General features: G+C 41.5%; 1 protein-coding gene across 1 annotated transcript in view; it reads right to left on the reverse strand.

Moving 5' to 3' along the window:
• dnah5 (dynein, axonemal, heavy chain 5) overlaps window positions 1-15,607 on the reverse strand; it is an 88,723-nt gene that overhangs the window by 48,905 nt on the left and 24,211 nt on the right. The window contains exons 32-54 of the mRNA XM_047598878.1: window positions 14,608-14,755; window positions 14,429-14,521; window positions 14,052-14,251; window positions 13,732-13,885; window positions 13,438-13,601; window positions 13,120-13,276; window positions 12,802-13,014; window positions 12,379-12,603; window positions 10,916-11,088; window positions 9,536-9,606; window positions 9,042-9,149; window positions 8,757-8,944; window positions 7,664-7,858; window positions 7,304-7,438; window positions 7,005-7,112; window positions 6,427-6,580; window positions 5,601-5,747; window positions 3,863-4,104; window positions 3,345-3,521; window positions 1,891-2,095; window positions 1,517-1,659; window positions 372-506; window positions 5-127 (exon numbers count right to left, since the gene is read on the reverse strand). Coding sequence (XP_047454834.1) covers window positions 5-127; window positions 372-506; window positions 1,517-1,659; window positions 1,891-2,095; window positions 3,345-3,521; window positions 3,863-4,104; window positions 5,601-5,747; window positions 6,427-6,580; window positions 7,005-7,112; window positions 7,304-7,438; window positions 7,664-7,858; window positions 8,757-8,944; window positions 9,042-9,149; window positions 9,536-9,606; window positions 10,916-11,088; window positions 12,379-12,603; window positions 12,802-13,014; window positions 13,120-13,276; window positions 13,438-13,601; window positions 13,732-13,885; window positions 14,052-14,251; window positions 14,429-14,521; window positions 14,608-14,755 — 3,658 coding nt within the window. The remainder of the gene's footprint in view (window positions 1-4; window positions 128-371; window positions 507-1,516; window positions 1,660-1,890; window positions 2,096-3,344; window positions 3,522-3,862; window positions 4,105-5,600; window positions 5,748-6,426; window positions 6,581-7,004; window positions 7,113-7,303; window positions 7,439-7,663; window positions 7,859-8,756; window positions 8,945-9,041; window positions 9,150-9,535; window positions 9,607-10,915; window positions 11,089-12,378; window positions 12,604-12,801; window positions 13,015-13,119; window positions 13,277-13,437; window positions 13,602-13,731; window positions 13,886-14,051; window positions 14,252-14,428; window positions 14,522-14,607; window positions 14,756-15,607) is intronic.

The raw sequence follows: 15,607 nt of genomic DNA on the forward strand, positions 1-15,607 counted from the left end.
AAACCTGATCTCCCCACTCATTGATGACAGGTAGGTTGATATCATCTATAAAAATAGACATTTTCTTCCCAGCTGGAGGTCCATAAGTTGTCCCCATTCTTTTATCCACGTAACTCTCTACCGTCCTCTAAAAAGGGAACACAAAAACAAGGAGAGAAAAAAGACAAGAGAACAAGAGAAAGAGATCAATAGAGAGATGTTGATTAATGTGCAGCCTGGCTATGCACCTTCCACCAACCAACCCCGCACGTGTTTAATCAATATTACACAGAGTCATGATGATTCCCGACAACTTAGCAAGGCTAAAAACTGAAAGAATTATGCGGTGAGTAAATGTGTTGAGAAGAAATTAAACAGACGGTCCTCCTTACCTGGAACATGAGCGGTGTGGTAGCAGAAGAGAAGTTGACGCTCTTGCCTATGTGGTTCTCAGGGTCATACTTTGACATGTAGCCCTTGATGACAACGGTCTTGGCCGTCCCTTGCTCTCCAATCAGCAAAACAGCCTACAAGCAAAGATGCACATTTTTTAAACACATGAGTGACTTCTAAGATAACAGGACAAATGAACGGACTTCAAACTGGAGTGGATACAGACACAAGAAGAAGGCAAACAAAGAGAAAAAAGACTTAAGTAGTCCGAAAACGATTTAGTTTGACAAGATAAATGTTCAGATAATAATGATTCCTCATGACAACCAATGGTTGTAGTTTTGACTTTTGTACTTGAATTTGTGAAATCAATACCTAAACCTATGACACAGATTTGTGCTTGGAGAGGTACGAGCTGATAAATGACTCCATAATAAGTAGATCTTCAGTCTAAGCTCACCCACACAAATGACTGTTAATTGTAAAGTTATGATCATGTTGCTCTGGCAGCTTGGATGGTCTGTGAAACCAACCATATGTACCGTGGCTATTTATACCACAGGCTTTTACTGTAGCTTAACCTAATGTGTTGTGTTACAATTTATATCCGGCAGCTCGTGGGAACGGCTAATCACATCTAGCCAGTAAAAGTAAATGGAATTAAAGGAGCCTCTAAAGTAAATGGAAGGAAATGAAATCTCACCCCACCTGTTTACAGACACAGTCAGGTAGGTATAAAAAGCTCCCTTCCCTCTTCCAGTGGAATTATGAATCACGCTTAGAAAAGCATACACGCTTTAATGAATGTCTTGTGATGGATCATTTAATGGGCTTCTGAATGGAGGATCGACCACTGTGTCTTAATCTGGTCACTTAGTAAGGCCGTGCCGCATCCAGCCACGCTGCCACGCTATTGATCTAAAGCGTAGCTGCGCAGCTCTATCCAAGTAGCATTATACGTTGAATGGAGGTGACATTAAATGAGCGCCACCACTCTAAAGCCTTAATGCAGGTCTTGAAGATCAGTCGAGCAAACCATCCATTACACGACATAAAGATGTGACGCGTTTGTTTCATACTACTTTTACTGGATGTTGCTTTTCATTTCTGAATGAATATGCACCACTACTCCTGGTAGCTTCACCTTGCCCTGCTTGGCGATGGTCTGAATTAGGAAATCTGTTCGAACGTTGTCCACATTCGGGACCAGGATGGAGCTGTACTCTGGAGTGAGCTCAGACGGATAAACATATTCCTCCACTCTGGTGCTCCAGTGGACCCAACGGCCTGGAAGAAAATTTGCATGTGTTACAGAGATAAATCACGGCACAGGGATGAGCGCCAAACATGACACGATGATTCCAAGTGATCTTCCAGCGGGAGATGTATGTCCCCCGCGCGATTTGATTAACGTACACATGCTCTCGAAATGAAGCACAGCACGAGCCATAATGTTTCAGGGAACAGCATTTTTCTGGCTCTGCATTTGACAGGATCTGATCATAAATGCGCGATTACCATCTGCTGTGACATGGTAGTCAAACATGGTGTCCTCGCTGTCAGGAGGAATGTCTGGCAAGTTCAGACGGATGCTGTCGTTTCCTCTGAGCCACATTTCCATCTTCCTCCTGTCGTCCAGCTCAAGCAAGGCCCCAGCGCTCCACATCAGGGCGAAGACGTACAGCAGCTCCAAGTGCTCTCTGGGTAACTCGCCACACTGCTCCTGTCGTGGGACAAACATCAATCACTGATGACAAGCAAACAAACTAAAAAGAAGGGGGGAGCTCATCAAGAGTCAGAAATATATATATATATATATATATATATAAAATATTTGCTACCTAAAACAAACAAAAAAAAAAACAACAGCGATGTGTTAAAAAAAATCCCAGGAGGTTTTACTGATGCAAAGAAATGTTATGACAGCTCCATCCCTGATGACATTAAAATGAAGTACGATCTGCACTGCATGATCAGAAAGCGTGCCGGATGCAGTCGACAGATTTGATGGATTAGAGAACAGAACTACAGTACTATTGTACTACAGAAAAGTATACGAAATACTTAGTTGTGTTAAAACGTGTAATTAAACTATAACACAAAAACCTTTAAACGGGTAATTTTTCTAAAGCACATGTTGTGTTATTATTCCAGAAATAATGTGTAAAGTAGTGGTTGTAATAAACCATTTCAGCCTGTGGTGGGCAGTAAAATGGGTGAAAACTGATAAAAATTCTCAAAAGAAGTAGAGAAAGAATAAATGGATTAAGACAGGTCTTCAAATGTTTTTCAGGCCAAGGACCCCAAACTGATGGAGATATTAAGTAGGGACCCCCTACCTCTTATATGTGTTTTATATTAAACTCGGCCTAGTGCTGTTTATAAATATACATTATTATTATCATTTTGCATTCAGTATTAAGCTATCCCTTATTCCTTTACTAAAATATGTTGGATTCATGTTAATGTGTAATTAAATAAATTTTAGTTTGTTGGGGGAAATTAAAGAAATATATAAATAATGTCTAATCAACTGCCTGCAGTACCTCCACGGACCCCCTAGGGGTCACAGATCTATGGACCTACGTATAAGATCTATAAATTACTAAACAATTTATTTTGACCAGGTGAGCTTTTAAAGTCCTACCAGATGCTTTTCTTTACAGGAACAAAGTTATCTGCACAAACTGTGTGTCATGAACTGTGCAGGGAGCAAGAAAAATATCCCTTTAAGGTACATTTAAAACAGATAAGTTAAATAATTTGATTCAACACGTTCACTTTGGAAATCATGCAATTAAACCTGATTAAACATTTTAAGTTTAATCTGACAGCCCCACTTTATATCTAAATTTTCTGTTTTATCTCAGCATTTTATCTTTGCAGTGTGACTGAATCGTTTTATTATAGACTATAGTGTCTGAGTGTAAACTCCCCCTGTGGATGTGAATTCAGACCAGCCGTAACCTTACCTTTGGCGGTATGAGTCCCTGCAGCATGTTAATGCACTGCATTATGACAAAGGCCTCAAGCATGTCCATCTTAAACTCCAGCGACTGCACACTGAAGCGGTACACCTCAGAGAAGGAGGAAGAGAAGAGCTCCCTCAGTACCTCTGCCTCCTGGGGGGAGCGTTTGTTCAACCAGCCCTGAGAACCACAAGCACAATTCTGGGGTTAGCTGTAGTTATATTAATTAGTTTAAAAAACATTTTGATGAGTATGTGCTTTTAGGAGTGCTTTCATGGTGTGATAGTTTCATTTAGATGGAGCTAACCAAGACATCTCACTACTGTAGATCTTACAACACTAGCCATAGCTAAACCTTTCAGGTATTTTTATAATTAGAATGAATCATTTGTTGTCAGTGAAGACACTTACATCAGGAGCCCATTGTATGTACATATTTTCAGGTACATAATGTCATGTCAAACCATGAGCTCTGCAATTTCAAATGTTTGTAAAAGGGAAACAAATTTAAGGTCCTTCACCTCCAGTATCGGGCTCCAGTTGAGCACGGAGGAGCTCATGAACACCATGCCGTTGCGTGAGACGGTGGCTGGAGAGGCGTTGTCAATGTTATGTGGCTCAAAAACCACCTTACAGTTGGGAGCCATCGGTATGCGGTCCCCGTTTGCCAGTGTGAGAGTTCTGTTGTCGTCCAAAACTGAGTTTAGGTTTTCAATCCAGATGGCATCCACTGGTCCATCCAGGACTATCCAGATGTGCTCTCCTGAGAGAGAAAACAGTGTTTTTGTTTGTTTACATGGATATGGAAATGATCTGTGTATAACAATTGCTCTCACTTGCAGGGAGAATGAGCTGTTATTCACCAGTTGGTGATTTATTAGCTGAATATAAACTTAAACACAAAGACTTTTGTAAATATGCAGAAAGTAGGATAGATTAGAGCAGCTGGTTATGAATAAATATCATACTTGATGAAGGGTCAAAACCGATTCCTCTACTAATGCACAATTTACCTGATTGTTACAGACCTTAGTCATGTGGGTTTAATGGGGAAAACACCCACAGATGTTCCTACTAAAGCCCTACGGGTATTTTAAAATGGAGGAAGATACTTGAATCAGCATCCAAACATCTTCGAGAAACTTCACAAGTCCAGTAGATATTTCCTGTGATCAATGGCCTAAAAGCTTTGTTCCTAAACCAAAGGACTCAAATAAATAAGTCATTCCTAATATGATGTGCCATCTATTTTTTTTTTCACATAAGATTTAAACAGATCAGGGAAAAAGCGTTGTTTCTACATCAGTTAAAATACGATGCATGTACAATGTGTTGGTAGATGTGCAGCTAAAGCCACGATGAGGGCCTTTGATAAATACTTAAATCAGCAGTTGCACAGCTCTACACTGACAAATTTTGTACGTTTGAATCCTTTTTAATCGAAATGACAAGCAGCCGCACAAAAGAATTACAAACATATGGAACAATTCCCACTCAAACATGTATGCAGACATATACAACGCTTATCACATCAGAAGTGAGTTTTAACATGAGAAAAACCCCTTAATGTATATACATATCGTCGACGCATACATGTTTAATGATGTGTGAAGGCTTTGGAAGGCTGAGTTGAAAGATAAAACAGCTGTTGGTTCTGCTTTGAAGTATGGATGCAAGGATGTCCCGAGATATTTATACAGCAACGTAACAACATACTTGGGCTGGTTTCCTCAAAGTGTTTGAGAAGAAAAAAAAAGAAAACCCCAGACTACGATGATGAGTCCTTTGAGGGATCATTTCACGTCTTTCTCGTGTTTTTTTTCTTCATCGGTGGTCCATGGCAGTACTGCAGGAGGGCTTCGCAAAATCTTTGGTTGATATTTTTATATATATTTTTTAAACTTTAAATACACATTAACATGAATCCAACATGTGTGTCTGTATTATTTGAATAGCTTAATATTGAATGCAGAATGACAATAATAATGTATATTTACAATTTGCACTATAGGCTGAGTTTAATATAGAACACATATAATAGGTGAGTGTCCCTGCTTAATCTCTCCATCAGTTTGGGGCATGCTTGCCCCGTTGTCACTTAAAGGCATTCATGACAGCTTGTGTTAACCTTTGTCTTCAGTGTTACCTCAGTATCATTTATATTTGACTAGCCTTTCTTTTCCTATCTTCTTCTTTCTTTGATCTCATCCCATTAATATCAGAGTATGAAACCGGTGTTGACTGAGAAACATCGCTGACCTTTCTTTGCTCTCAGCGTTTTCCTCCAAAGCGTAGAAAAGATGCCGTCAGTCCAGTCGTTTGTCGCCACATCAAGTCGGCCAAACATCTGCGGGGCCGTGATGGCTTTGGGGTTCATGCGCATCTCTCTGTGAGGCTGACCACACTCTGGGAGAAGACGACATTGACGTAGACACTATGCATTTCTAAGGTACTGTAATTAAGAAGCAAATTCAACAAGAGGCACCAATTTCTGCACCAATTTACATCAATATCTGATTTGGCTTGTCTATGCATACTACATACCTGATAACAATTTGAACTGTCTCACCCTGAATAATTCCCACTATTCGACCTGCTTCTTTCCATTTTCATCCACCTATCACACGTCCTTGGACGTCCCAGTTGCAGTTATTGCAGTGTTGTATTAATTCCTGTTTTCTGCCACTTGTGCAATCATGTCTGCAGGCCAGTATTTTCAGTTTAAGTACTGATGTGCTCCAATCAGCCAGGTTCGTGTGAGTCACTTTCCAGCACAGGCACCATGCTCAATGATACAACTTAAGGAGTATTATACTACAGTTTCTTAAAAAAAAATCCAAATTTGTGCAGAACGTGAGGTAAATGTTTGAAGTAGCTATCCCATATGGTTCATGTTCACAAATGTGTCTCCACTGAGTAACACATGGCAGCATAACGACATAACGTCCAGGAACAATGAATAGAAAACGAATAAATGCTTGAAATTCAAGAGAGAAAAATGTTTGTTTATTTTTTTGTGGGTGTGCCAGTTAACTTTTCTTCTGAACAAATGGTACAGTTCCCCAAAAAATACAGAAAAACCTACCCGTCATAGCTCTCATCAGTGTGTGTATACATGTTGTTTTTCCAGCCCCACTGGGCCCCAGGGCCATCATGCCATGTCGGACCCTCTGAGTCTCAAACAGCTGAATGACCTTTAGCTTCCAGGGAGGGTGGATGATCAGACCTGCATCCTCGACCTGAGGGAGCAAAATAGAGTATATATGTTCACAGTTTCATCTACATGTCTACCAAGTACAACAACATGGTTTCAATGAGTACCATTTAAACAGTATCAGAATCAATGAACAGTATAATTACTGCAAGAATAAAGTTTAATTTAAAGACCTAACATTTTCTTTCTATTTCCTCTGTACTGTGTCGTCCATAGATACTTAGACGAGGGCCTTGCACTGTTCTGCCTTCAGAGATTTAGGCGTGACATGAGAGGTACAGCAGTCTTACAGTCCATTAAGCTTTTGTCGGATTTTATTCAGCATCGTGATTTCCCTTTTATGCCTGCTCTTTACTTTTCCCTTGGTCTTTGTTTACCCTTTCTTTCCACAACCCTGCTCATTCCTATTCGACTCAAAGACAAACTCGTCCATTTGTGCTTTCTCCTACCTGTGTGTCGATGGCGGCCTCTAGCTCAGGGTAGCCGGCTTTATCGAGCTGGATGCTTGGGAAGAGGTCTTCAATCAAGCTCAGGAACAGGGGCTCGTCCTCATCGATCTAACAAGCAGGCGTACGCACACATTTGAAAACATATGTGTGCAACATACAGAGGATTAGTTCGTCTTAAAATTCTCCTTGATGTTCGGAGTAGGTCTGTGTATTGCGGTTGAATATTGGCACGTTTTATCCTAACAATTTATCAATATCAGTGTCAATCCTATCAATTTAATTCAGTGTCATATACTGACCAGTTTGGAAAGGTTCATGTCCCTCAGAACCCTCATGACAATGGTGGACTCTGTGTCGCTGGGGTTGGCTCGCTTGGCTGCTCCCAGAGTTCGTAGGACGGACAGAATGTTCCTCAGGCCAAAATCGTAGTGCACCTGGGCACAAATAGCATTTTAGACTCATTAAGAACGGTGACTCATGATGAATGTTAATGTTAACCAATTAAATGGTGAGAAATCTGCAGCGTCTGAAGCATGGTGTCGTTACGCATAACCAGTAACTGCCTGTCGGCGAGTGCTTTTACACATCGCGTTGCCATATATACACAGATCAAAATAGTAAAGTTCAGCCTGCATGTTTGAAATAAGTCCTTTTTTTACCTGTTTGGAGAGTTGCTCCTCACACAGCTTGTACAGAGTGAAGAACTTCCTGGCCAGCTCCATGTTGTCTATGAAGCCACAACTGGCCAGTTTTACCCGAATAATGATTTGGCGGTCAGGAACCATCATGGCTACAGAGCGGAAATTGATCTTCAGGTTCTCAGGGAGCTCCTGGCGACCAGCATAACCCGGATTCTGATTATAAAATCAAGAAAAAAAAAGAAAAGAAAAGCAAAGCAAAATAATTAAATAAAAAATGGACGAATCTTAAATGACATGAGCAAATAAAACATTTAGAACTTAGATTGTATGGCAAATGCTGTGCAAGATGTGCAGACACGAGAAGACACAAGTAAAATGTAAACAGGGTTGATTACTACATTTAAAAGGTGAGCAACTGTGTGCAATGTGAAACAAACAGTATGTCACTCATGATGAAATAATACAGGAACATTGTTAAACAGCCCTTCGGAACAGCTAATTAAATCCCTGCAGCTCAGACTCCTTTTTCCACACATCGTTGATCATCGTACATACAAATATACATGTACCCACACACAGAAAAAGCAGTCCCCAAAGTAAGTGGTACGAGCCCCCATGAGTCCCGTGTGTATTCAGGTCAAAATACGCACACGCGTGGACACAGAAAGAAAGATATAAATGATCTCTGACCCCTCTCACCGCAGGGGAGAATTATTCTACCATTTAATGACTTGCCTCGGGGCGTCAGCTGCGCACAGGAGATAAAGTGATCCAAACATTACTTAATGAAGAGTAAGATAAAGGACACTTGCTAATGTTGTTAATAAGAAGAGAACCCTTGTGTCTAAAATTATACAGATTGGTTTGTAAAAGAAGGCATGGAACATTAAATCTCATAAAGTAGTGTAATGTGTGATTTATTATTTGCTCTTTATATGACCAGACCAAGGCGCAGCTTGAACTAAAATATACATCCACGCTGTTACTCAGCTTTTTATAATATCATTATCGCTCTAGGCACATATGTGTAAGTGCATCCAAACACAGAAAAATAAATGTTTAAGGAGATTAATAGCATTTATCTGTTTAAACTGCTGAAATACCGGCTGACCATGGTAAGGAAGATGCCAAACTCAGGGTTCATATCCACGTTGTCTCCATCGGTGAAGATGAAGTTTTTGCGACGCTCCTTCTTGCAGGTGAGAACTATCGCGATCTGCTGAGCCGCCACCGATAGAACAGGGAGGTTGATGCGGTTGAATTCATCGAAACAGCCCCACGAGCCAGACTGAGCCAGGCCTGGAAATCACACGTAGAATTTTATTGCCGTTTTATTGCTAAATTCAAAAAAAAAAACAACAACAACACACAGCTCGCCTATAAAGGTGACTCTCACCTTTGAATATTCTTCCCAAGCCTCTGAAGTCCATCTGGTCGGAACAGTTGAAGACAACAACATACTTTCCAAGACAGCGACCCATGTCTTTTATGGTCTCGGTCTTTCCTGATAAAAATAAAATAAAACTTTTACATTTGGGTATCAAATGACAGAGATTCTGCCCTTTAAACATCTATGATTCAGCATCATTTGGATAATGGCCTGAGCTGTCTAATTTTAGGAGTCTGAAAAGTAAAACTGTCTATTTTTATCTATTAAATTAAAATTTAATAAATGATTTCTGCCCCCCACCGCATTAATCCCTTGGCAACCCTTGAGACTAATCTTGGAACAGCTTGTTCATTTCACTATCCCATATTGCTGTCACACAAGTGTCATGTATCACGGAAGATTCCAAGTGTATTACATTTATTACACTAATAAACTGCTGGAGCCGTGGATGTGGTCTTCATTGTGTCATTTCCTAAAAATGGAATTAAAAACAGCCTTACCTGTTCCTGCCGGACCAGCGGGGGCTCCACCCATGCTCATACCCAGAGCCTGAGCTAATGTGATGTAACACCTGAGCAAAAGTAGATACACAAATATTAATTATTGAGCATGGGTTGGGCATTAAATGGGTTATGTGCTATGCTCTTGAATATAATTCATCAACCGTTAAGACCAATGCGATATGACTTTCTGCTGCCAGGTGGCAGGTCAAGGACAGCGAATAAGCCGCTAAAGCTAAGGGGGAGTCAGTGAATTGCTCAAAGGCACTTCAGCAGCAGAGATGACTGACACCAGGACCCGACCCTGCATAGCCTGCATCACAGTCATTAAAACGATGTATACATTATATACATTATATATACAACAATATAACAATGCAACATATTTTGTGTCCATAAGAGAATGTACAACAAATAAATCAAAATCACTATTTTGTTTGCACGTGGCACCAGTTAAACCTTTACCTGTTTGTTTTTAACCCTGGTGCAATGGTAGAGAGGATGCTGCGTGATAGCAAGCAGACACAGAGAGGAGCACACTCGCTGAAGGAGATTGAATCAGATAGCGTTTCAGGCAGGGAAAGATAGCAGTAACAAAGTCAGGGCTGTCTTGGCACCTTGAGCCACAGGGCTAGCAGGCCACTTCTTTGGAGAGCTGATGTCTGCCGGTGATTCCTTCCCCTGCCGCTGTCCGTTCACATCCACCCCCCCGCCCCCCCACTTCTGTGAACTTCTGCCTCCCTCCTTCTGTCTGTTTCCCTTCCTCTCCATCTCCATCTCTCTCTCTCCATCAGCCACCCCCTTCTGTCGGTGGCAGTGGGGGCTTTCTTCTCACCCCAATCACAGCGCTCTCTGTGTATCTCTGCTCCTAAAACCCCATCATTAGCCATCCACAGAAACTGCAACCGTGCCTTGTGGAGCGACCTTTATTTCACTGAGAAGAGTCATTATTCCCGCCCTGCAAATGCATGGCTTGCTTCTGAGGAGAGAGCACCTGTCATTTCTTTTACTATCTTATGTATTATTGATAAGTCTAAGGTCCCGTCATCCGTTGTGTGTTAGCAGCATGTATCTGAAGCAGTTTCATCAAACTCGCATCACGGTTCTGTGGAGCTGTTTGTTTTATTCTGTTGTCTCTGTTGTCTGTTTATGCTGTTGTCTTCGTGTGCACTGTGCAACACAGATAAGTTTGTGTTCTGCTTGCCAACACCCTGTTGTGGTCTGTTGGCTAATTTTCGTTGTTAATTTAATAATAGTGGCATATATTTAATTTATTAGCTGAAAATACATTCTGGCAAGTCAGTGCAATCAAAGTAAAAACATTCGTACCATTTTAAATCTGCCTTTATGAGAAGTCTGTTTTTAATATTAGACTTTTACCTGTCTGTCAAAGGTGTAATGACAAGCCTTTCAGTGCAGCCCAAGAATTCGTTCTGGTAGACGAAGCCCACGTCTGTGATGTTGATGATCATCTTGTCTGAGTCCTCATTAAAGTAGAACCGGCACTGCTTCAGCCACTCAAAGTCGTTGGGGCTTTTGACATGCAGCCGGCACTGGGAGGAGGAACAGTGAGGAAAAGGGGAGAAGATGGGGGACGAAGAGCCAAGTAACACAGAGGGGAAGAGTGGACGGCAGGAGAGAGACAGAGGAGGAAGATAAAAGGATGAGAAGAAAGACGGTAGAAGGCAAGCGAAGAATAAGGGAGTGAAGGGCACCATTCAGGAGGCGATGTGAGGTGAGAGATAAAAGCAGGAAAAGGGGGGGAAGAAGGGGTGGAAGGGCAAGATGCATTAAGGGGCAATGGATGAGAGAAAGGTTACATTAAGAAAGTGGGAAAGAGAAGGAGAGGCAGGTAAGGTGGGGATGAAAGAAAAGAGGCGAGAGGCCATGAGATGAAAAGGGGGTGGAAGAAAGGTAGAGGAAAGTGGAGAAAGACAGCAAGAAAGAGGCGAGTCAATAAGACGGGTATGTGTGGTGCAGTGTGGAAAAGGAAGCAGAATAAGGAGGCCAGTGAGTTCAGACATGAAAGAAAACGAGACAAAATGTGTAAAAATATAGGACACATGAAGGTAATAGGACATTAAAACGACATTTAGAAAAATTGGAGGGGACAAGGCCGAGGCCAGTAACAAAGGAGGAGAATAAATGACAGTTTAAGAAGTAGACACTATCTTTAGCAGGAAGCTCTAATTAGATATAAAGCTTGAGATGGATTTTTAAACCTTTGGTTAGGGCTTGTGTTTAGCATAAAATACTCGATCTCATTCTATTGGCTGTTCTACTGTCTCCTGTTTTTTATTGGGTGATTCAACACCAGGCATGCTAGGGAAGGTAGATGTACTTTACCTAAGGTGAAAACAAACAAGATGAAAAGTACTGTGATGTATAGAGCCACGGTGATATGGAGTGCAATGTATCATACAAAAAAAAAGCTCTCAACGTCTGTTGATGTTTAGTTGAGGCTACTGTGCACAATTAATTAATGCAAGTTTGAATGGTTTTATGAGATCCAAATTATGTTCTTGTAAATGTAACATACCGGGATCACTTTTAATGTATGTAGATATATAACTGCCCATCTGACCATTTATGGACTAACAGCTACATTCTGGTGTTGTGGCTAATTGGAAGTAGGCCCTGTACTATATGAATGTTGTTTTTCATTTGTAGATTATTGTGAGGTATTTTTAGTTGCTGTTTGTGTTTTTTTGTTATGTCGTGTGGTGTGTTTTGGGTAATTGTATACTGCAGTGTAAAGATAACTGTGTTGGGTGTGGACTCCAGGAAGAATTGCGACGGCCTTAGCCAAAGCTAATGGAGATCCAAATCAACGAGATACGCACCAGGTCATCAAATATGTCCCTCTGGTGGACGTGAATGGTGATGAGGGTCTCGTACTTGGTCCTCTCCACGGCCTCCAGGTCTCTCGTAGTCATGTCAATCAATGTGTTGAGCAGATCCAGGAAGAGCTGGTTGGTTTTAGGCATAATACGGCGGTCATATCGGGCATTGGTCAGAGCCTCCTCGGAGTCTCTCGTCCATATCATTTGGATACCTAGCAAGCCCACCTGATACAAGGACAAAGATTTTTTTTTAACATGTGCTGAAGACCTTCAAATTGCACTTCCAATCCAATATCCCAGGAAAAAGAAACTTACAATGTTGGTGTAGTTTATGGAATTTCATGCTTTTAAGCTTGGGCAGCAAGACTGTGGTGTATTGTGAAATGTTGGTCGATTACTTCTGTGTATGTAGCCACAACCTACTTGAGCAGGGAATGAGTTGAGGAAGTCAATGAGCTGGAAGCCAGTTTCCTGGATGGTCAGAGCAGCTTGTCGGATCACCAGGTGCAAAGACCTCTGGGATTCCTTCAGCAGGGCGTTGAGCCACACCTCCACATTCCCTTCTGCTGTGACGGGACGCTCCAGTTCCACAGTCTCCCCCTCTCGTGACGACACAGCCAGAATACGGTCATATACCTGAGAAAGGTAGGATTGAGTAGATTGAGTGCCCTATTTCTGCATCACACTAGTTAGTCAGTTCACTTCTAAAGCCAAGTGGCTCCCAAATTTAAAAAAAAATACCTTGTCATGAAATCGGACACTTTTGATGTTGTCAAAGACATTGAGGAGGTGGGCCTGGATTGTGTGAGAGTCGGAGGCCTGGCCCAGGATCTCCAGCAGGGCAGGGTCAGAAACGAAGAAGAAACGAGGAAATAGCAGACGCTTCTTCTCCAAATAGCTGTTTGACCATTGGAACAAAACAAAACTTGCAATGGTCTCATGGCACAACAACCCATATAATTAGCAGCCTAATATCAACATTCATCCAAATCATTTGTGCATTCAAACCTTCATAATGTCTCAATTGGTGTGATTTGAATTTAAGTCCCTTGTACGCACCCCGTAAGAGACTTCTGACAGATCTCCAGCTGTTCGAGGAGGTGAGGAAGCAGCTGTCCCATGGTTTCATCTCCAACACACGACTGCACTACATTGGGCATTTCGTGTGCTCGCATCATGATCTTCACCCATGATTTATCAATGTTCGAGAAACGCTTCGCTTCCTAAAAACATGGATCCGGTCATTCATCTCAGAGGTTATAGAAAGGTTATTAAAATATCATAGATTTGTTTTCAAACAATATCTTCGGACTGGAAAATCAAATAAGTAATTCACTGTAACATATAATTTACCTTGGGCAGTTGTTTGGCAATGTCTCCACCCACAAACACAGCCTCAAGATAGATCCAGAGGTTCTGGACGGTCATCCAGTGTTCAATGATATCAGTGGTGTTGGAGAGATTCTGGACCCACTTCTGAATCTGGCCTTTAAACGGGGTGTTGTACCTGAGAGACAAGTTCAATTTTGCACATAAGCCTCACATTGTGACGCACACTTGCACAGGTGCAATTAAATCTCTTTACATTACAATTTCCTGTCGTTGGGTTACAACACTTTAATTTTATGGCCTTGATCAAATTCTGATGATTATGAGAAGCATCCTTGGCATACCTGTTGCTCATAAGAGACCCCAACATCATTAGGCTGTCCTCCATGCTGGTAATGATCTCTGATGTGCTGTCGCCTCTCAGCAGCAGCTCTCCGCGTGTCTTAAAGTTGGCAAATGTAAAAGTCTTGTTGTCCCACTCGGCAATCACCTGCTTGAGCTTCTGTTCAATATCTCTCTCTTTCACGGCACTGATACAGATATCCTGCGCAAAAACCATCAGAGTATTAAATAAAAGGAAACCATTCTAATAAATAACTAAGCTAACATTTTCACTGTGGTTTATGCATTTCAAAACGGTTAAACGCAGTAGTAATTGTTTCTTTTGTCATTTACTGTTGGAAAGAGAATGTACTTTTACCTGACTAGCATTCGTTCTTACCTCAATCTCCTCTTTATACTTGAGCAGAGGTGCCTCCATAATGTTACGTAGCTTGAATGTGTCAGTCTCCACCTCAAAGGTATGCCCAGTTACCTGAGTACAAAAAACAGCTGTTATTGTCCTGTAAAAACTGAACAGGTCAGAAGGTATAGTGGCGCTGGTGGCCGTGTTTCACTGACCTCAGTAATTCTCTTCCAGTGACGCGTCATCATAGCTTTGTTGGTCATTAGTTCCAGCAGGGGGCAACATTCACTGAAGTCGTCGATGTTTTTCTTCAGGTCCAAAAAAGCCTGCCACTCCTTCAGAGCTCGAGGCAGCTTGCGACACCTGGTAGTTCACAGGAACCAATAGTCAGAAAACCCAAAGCACATCGTACCAAAGTCAACAATATTACGTTAGGCAGATGGTTTAATTGTTATTGTTGACTGATAATAGTATTCAACTCAGGGTGCTTTCACACCAAGATTTCATTTAATTTCTTGGATAGACATGGTAACATATGTTACAACATTGCATTCAACTTTGATTTGGGGCATGTTCACAGTGCAATCGAGGCATAGCGACTGAGAAAAGGTCCTGGTTGTCACACCGCGGTGTGGTCATGTCTCATTTTGGTATGTTTTGTCTCGTCATTTCCTGTTTTATTTTGGAAAGTAACTCTCCTCTCGTTTCAGGTCACTTGCCCTTCCTCATGTGTCACCAGTCTAAGTGTCTTCACTGATTCCTGATTGTGTCCACCTGGTGCTCCCCTCCCTCAAAGTGTTTAAATAGTCTGCGTCTCCCTTGTCCTTTGCCAGTGTGTTCATCATTTTTGTCGTTCCTTCCCATGCCTTTGTTCCATGCCACAGTCCCAAATGCTGGTCTGCCTAGAGCTTCCTCGTAAAAGTGATTTTTTGTTGTAACTTTCTAGCATAGTTCTAGAGATTAGGTTCTGTTTAGGTTTTTGTTTCCTCCCTCTGGTGCGTTTTGTGTTTAAGTCCTTCTTGTTTTTTCCTCCCATTTGGAGTGCCTTTTGTTTGGTAACTTTTAGCCATGAGTTTCTTTGTTTTCCTCCTTAGAAGTGATTTTACTTTAGTAAGGTTTCTTAGCCATCGGGAACAGGTTTCATAGCCCTTTTATTTTCACTCAGTTTGAGTTCCGCTTCCTGTTTATTCTGAATAATAAAGTCTCCTTTGCCGC

This window comes from Mugil cephalus, chromosome 11 (assembly GCF_022458985.1).
Source record: "Mugil cephalus isolate CIBA_MC_2020 chromosome 11, CIBA_Mcephalus_1.1, whole genome shotgun sequence".
NCBI lineage: Eukaryota > Metazoa > Chordata > Actinopteri > Mugiliformes > Mugilidae > Mugil > Mugil cephalus.